The 5,257-nt window shown below is 49.2% G+C and overlaps 1 protein-coding gene across 1 annotated transcript; it reads right to left on the bottom strand.

The window, feature by feature from the left end:
- Positions 1-3,668: 3,668 nt before the first annotated feature.
- On the bottom strand, positions 3,669-4,325 carry LOC121457647 (keratin-associated protein 4-5-like). The gene has a single exon (XM_041666563.1). It carries the CDS (start codon positions 4,323-4,325, stop codon positions 3,669-3,671), a length of 657 nt encoding a protein of 218 aa, XP_041522497.1.
- Positions 4,326-5,257: the final 932 nt, after the last annotated feature.

Here is a 5,257-nt window from a genome sequence, read left to right as displayed (position 1 = left end):
TTTCAGGCAAATATTTGGCTTTCATGGAACTTCTATAAAATGATTATGCTGGTAGACAGACATCGGCAGCCTGGGCTGTGAGCAATTTATGAGTGTTTCTTGATGCAGAGACTGTTACGAATGCAAAAATAAATAAATAGTAAATAATAAATAAATATTTAAAAAAGACATCCAATGTTGAAAAAGTGGTGCTGGAGGAACATACCTAGGGAAATAGGACCAATATAATTTCAATATTACCAGTTTCTCTCTCTCTCTCTCTCTCTCTCTCTCTCTCTCTCTCTCTCTCTCTCTCTCTCTGTGTGTGTGTGTGTGTGTGTGTGTGTGTGTGTGTGGTTGTGTGCATGCTTGTGTATGAATACAGGTGCAATAGCACATGTGTGGATGTTAGAGAAAAAATCTAAGTGCCAGTCCTTAGTTTCTGCTTCCTCTGAGACAATCTTATTCGTTACTGCAGCCACCAGGCTAGCTGACCCACCCACTTCCAGGGATTCCTTTCTTCGCTTCCCATCTTTTCCACAGGAATCCCGGGGTTACAGATACAAATTGATACATCTAGCTTTGTGTGGGTGTTAGGGATCTTAACTTGGGTCCTCGTGCTTGTGTGGTAAGTGTTTTATCTACTGAACCATCTCCCCATTCACTCACTGGGGCATCTCCAAGTCATAGCAGCCTGGGGGAGTACAGTTCCATTACTGGTGCATTTTGCTGCTCTGGTCTGGCTTTTTGATGCATTTTCTATACTGGCTCCTAGACCCTTTACCTTTCAGTTGTCCCTATGTTAACCATATGTAGGCTACTAAACAAATATCCCTGGCAAGCAACTTGGCTCTCTGTTCCATCTTCTCCAAGACACACACACACACACACACACACACACACACACACACACACCAGGAAGGACTGATAGTGAGCTGTGCACTGATTCATGACCCCAGGCAGCCTGTCTTGTTTCCAGATGGCCCTCTGGAATTTCAGCGAAGATAGTCCTTATGGGGCTGCAGCTGGAACGGCTGATTACTGTGGGAATCTGAATGTTCATGTTTACTCTATATCTTGAACTACCAGAGACAGAAACTCCTGTGTGGACAGGCCTTTGTATATTCCAGCTGCTGGAGAGGGTTCATGCCATTCGGGCAGATTCCTGGGCATCTTCTGCAGAGGAGAGACAGGCTGAGAAGGGCAGGAGGAGGGCCAGCAAGGGAGCAAGGAGGTTTCACCCATAACTCCAGTGAGTCCTTGACATCAAGCAGCGTCTACATAAAACAGAGTGGAGAGACAGCTGGGAGGGAAGTGAGTGGAGTAACAGGTGTCTGATTTGGGGCTCAAGGACAGTTGGAGTGCGGGGGATTGAAAATGGAGTGTTTGGAGGAGCTGGGTATAAAGTTACTGAGTGCTATAGTTTGAAGAACTGGGAGGGAGCATCGAACTTCCTATCAATTTCTCTGTCCCTCCAGAGGCTCGAGCCCTCCAATAGGAGATCAATGCAGGAGGCTGCCTCATGCCTGCCCAGCCACATCCATGACCTCCCATGAGCACTCTGTGAAAGCAGCAGGTCAGACACACCAGGAGGAAGCACAGGCGTAGGCTGCGCTCCATTCAGCAGCAATGTAGCTGAGCAGTTCTTCCTGTCTGTGCAGCTACTTCCTGTCCTGAAGCAAAGGAAAGCTTGCATTCTCAGGAAGCCCGGGCTAGCAAAAACAGCTTCCTGTTTCTAAGACCAAACCGGACCACCCAAAGCTGAAGCCCGTGTCAACTACTCAGCAGCCGCAACACAGGATCGCCAATAAAGGCTCACTTGTTTATTTTAAATTCTTGTAAGCCGGTGGACAGTGCCTGAATTCATAAGTACAGACATGGATGGAGGAGTTTGTGCAGGTGACATTATTTAATAAAGTAACTATTAGGGAAATTAGGAAAACTTTTGAAAGATGTAACCAAGTCAAGGAAAGCCAAACTTTCCTGAAAGAGTGGCATGCAGTCACGCTAATCAGAGAAGGAAAGGAAGCAACATTTAAACCAATGAGGACAATAGATTGTGTAGACTGCCATTCTCTGTCTGTCTGTCTCTCATTCCCTCCCTTCTTCCTTTTCTCCCTCCAGCTGTATAAATAACTGACTATAAAAATCATAGAAAACACAGAAAAACATTCACACTGCTTATTTTGGGTTGACAGAATTTTGGGCAACTTTTGTTTCATATTAAAATTTCCTCCAGTGACAAAGTTTTTTAAAAATATTTTTTCGTTAGCTTTCACGGTGTACTAAGCAACCCAGAAACTGTATGACTTAAAATGAGAAATATCAGCCAGGCGTGATGGCGCATGCTTTTAATCCCAGCATCAGGGAGGAAGAAGCAGGTGGATCTCTGAAAGTTCCAGGCCAGCCTGATTTACAAGGCAAAATCCAGGACATCCAGGGTTGTAACATGGAGAAAAACTATCTCTAAAAACAAAAAACAAATAAATGAAAACAAAACAAAAAACAAAAACAAAAAACCCAACCAACCAAAACAAAACAATGAGAGACCTTTTTAGGATTGAGGGGGTTGTTGGGGTTGCATTGGGGTCTACGGAGGCTTGGTGGTGGGTCATGTGGTTAGTTGACAGTCAGGCTGGGTCAGGAGAGAGGCCATGCTCACCTTTATGTTAAGCAGCAGGTCGGCTGGTCTATGGACTTGATCTGGGACGAGTATCTGTATTTCTCATATTCATTCTGGGCCAGCCCAGGTCTCAGCCCCTGGCGGCCCCTGGAATCCAAATAAACAGAAAAGGAGGGTAAACCCTGAGGTGACAGCATCACATTTTCTCACGCCCACTACCCAGAGATAGTTTATGGCAAACCAGGACGAGTGGGCAGAGAGGGAAACACTGCCTCTGCGTGGTGGGAGCTACCGCTACCCACAGAGCGCTGGCAAAGGTGGGAGGATGTAGTTACGCAGAATAGCATGCCAGGCCTTTGAAATCAGAAAGAGGAGGTTCATTTTGAAGAACAAAACTAGAACTTATTTTTGCCAACAGATTTGGAATTGTGGTAAAGAGCTGCAAGAGGCCAGAGTTTCTACCAAAATGAGATGTGACGGGCCAAGACTGGCTGTGTAATTAACACTTAGAGACTAAAAGGTGGCAGAGACTTTTTGCCCATACTAAAATTGGCTGATTTTTTGATGGCATTTTAAAATGTATTAAGACCTGACTGCTTGTTGCAGCTGGGAGCTGGGTCTGTGTTAGAATCTTGTTTCATTGTAGCAACAAAATGCCTGACAAAGTCACCTTAAGGAAGGGAGGAAGGGAGATGTCTTAGGGTTTCTAGTGCTGTGAAGAGACACCATGACCTTGGCAACTCTTATAAAGGAAAATACTTACTTGGGGTAGCTCTCGTACAGTTTCAGAGGTTCAGTCCATTATCATCATGACTGGGAGTATGGCAGCATGCAGGCAGATGTTGAGCTGGAATAGTAGCTGAGAGTCCTACAACTTACAGGCAACAGGAAATCACTATCATACTGGGCGGTACCCTGAGCGTAGAGAACCTTGAAACCCACCTCCACAGTGACACATGTCCTCCAACAAGGTCACACCCACTCCAACAAAGCCACACCTCCCAATAGTGCCTATGAGATTATGGGGGCCAACTGCATGCAAACTACCACAGGAGGGTTTATTTTCTTATAGTTTGAGGGTGCAGTCCATTGTGATAAGGGAAGGCATGGCATCACACATGTGACACAGCTGGGCAGCACACGTGACACAGCTGGGCAGCACACGGATGACACAGCTGGGCATCACACATGTGACACAGCTGGGCAGCACACGTGACACAGCTGGGCAGCACACGTGACACAGCTGGGCAGCACACGTGTGACACAGATGGGCAGCACACACGTGTGACACAGATGGGCAGAACACGGTGACACAGATGGGCAGCACACGGTGACACAGATGGGCAGCACACGGTGACACAGCTGTGTAGCACACGTGACACAGCTGGGCAGCACACGTGACACAGCTGGGCAGCACACGTGACACAGCTGGGCAGCACACGTGACACAGCTGGGCAGCACATGTGTGAACAGATGGGCAGCACACACGTGTGACACAGATGGGCAGCACATGGATGACACAGCTGGGCAGCACACATGTGACACAGCTGGGCATCACACATGTGACACAGCTGGGCATCACACGTGTGACACAGCTGGGCAGCACACGTGTGACACAGATGGGCAGCACACGTGACACAGATGGGCAGCACACGGTGACACAGATGGGCAGCACACGGTGACACGGATGGGCAGCACACGGTGACACAGATGGGCAGCACATGGTGACACAGCTGGGCAGCACACGGTGACACAGCTGGGCAGCACACGGTGACACAGATGGGCAGAACACGTGTGACACAGCTGGGCAGCACACGTGATACAGATGGGCAGCACACGTGACACAGATGGGCAGCACACGGTGACACAGATGGGCAGCACACGGTGACACACATGGGCAGCACACGGTGACACAGATGGGCAGAACACGTGTGACACAGCTGGGCAGCACACGTGATACAGATGGGCAGCACACGTGACACAGATGGGCAGGACAAGTGACACAGATGGGCAGCACACGGTGACACAGATGGGCAGAACACGTGACACACATGGGTAGCACACGTGACACACATGGGCAGCACACGGTGACACAGATGGGCACAACACGTGACACACATGGGTAGCACACGTGACACACATGGGCAGCACACGTGATACAGATGGGCAGGACACGGTGACACAGATGGGCAGCACACGTGTGACACAGATGGGCAGAACACGTGACACAGATGGGCAGCACACGTGTGACACAGATGGGCAGCACACATGACACAGATGGGCAGCACACGTGTGACACAGATGGACAGCACACGTGACACAGCTGGGCAGAACACGTGACACAGCTGGGCAGCACACGTGTGACACAGCTGGGCAGAACACGTGACACAGATGGGCAGGACACGTGTGACACACATGGGCAGCACACGGTGACACAGCTGGGCAGAACACGTGACACAGACGGGCAGGACACGTGACACAGATGGGCAGCACACGTGACGCACATGGCAACACACTGCATCCACAGTCAGGAAGCAGAGGGAAAGATGAGTGCTGGTGTTTAGTTTCCTTTTCCTTTTTATGTCATCCGGGACCCCAGGACACTGGATGGTGCCACTCACGCCAAGGGTGGGTCTCTCCTGCACCTTTAACCTC

The sequence above is a fragment of the Microtus oregoni genome, unplaced genomic scaffold, assembly GCF_018167655.1.
Source record: "Microtus oregoni isolate MIOR12 unplaced genomic scaffold, Mior012 000016F_ref0000370, whole genome shotgun sequence".
Lineage (NCBI taxonomy): Eukaryota > Metazoa > Chordata > Mammalia > Rodentia > Cricetidae > Microtus > Microtus oregoni.
This window is presented reverse-complemented; position numbering and strand designations above follow the sequence as displayed.

Coding starts and splice junctions, on each gene's coding strand:
- LOC121457647 (XM_041666563.1), bottom strand. CDS start 4,325: ATGTGCTGCCCATCTGTGTCACCGTGTGCTGCCCATCCGTGTCACCGT.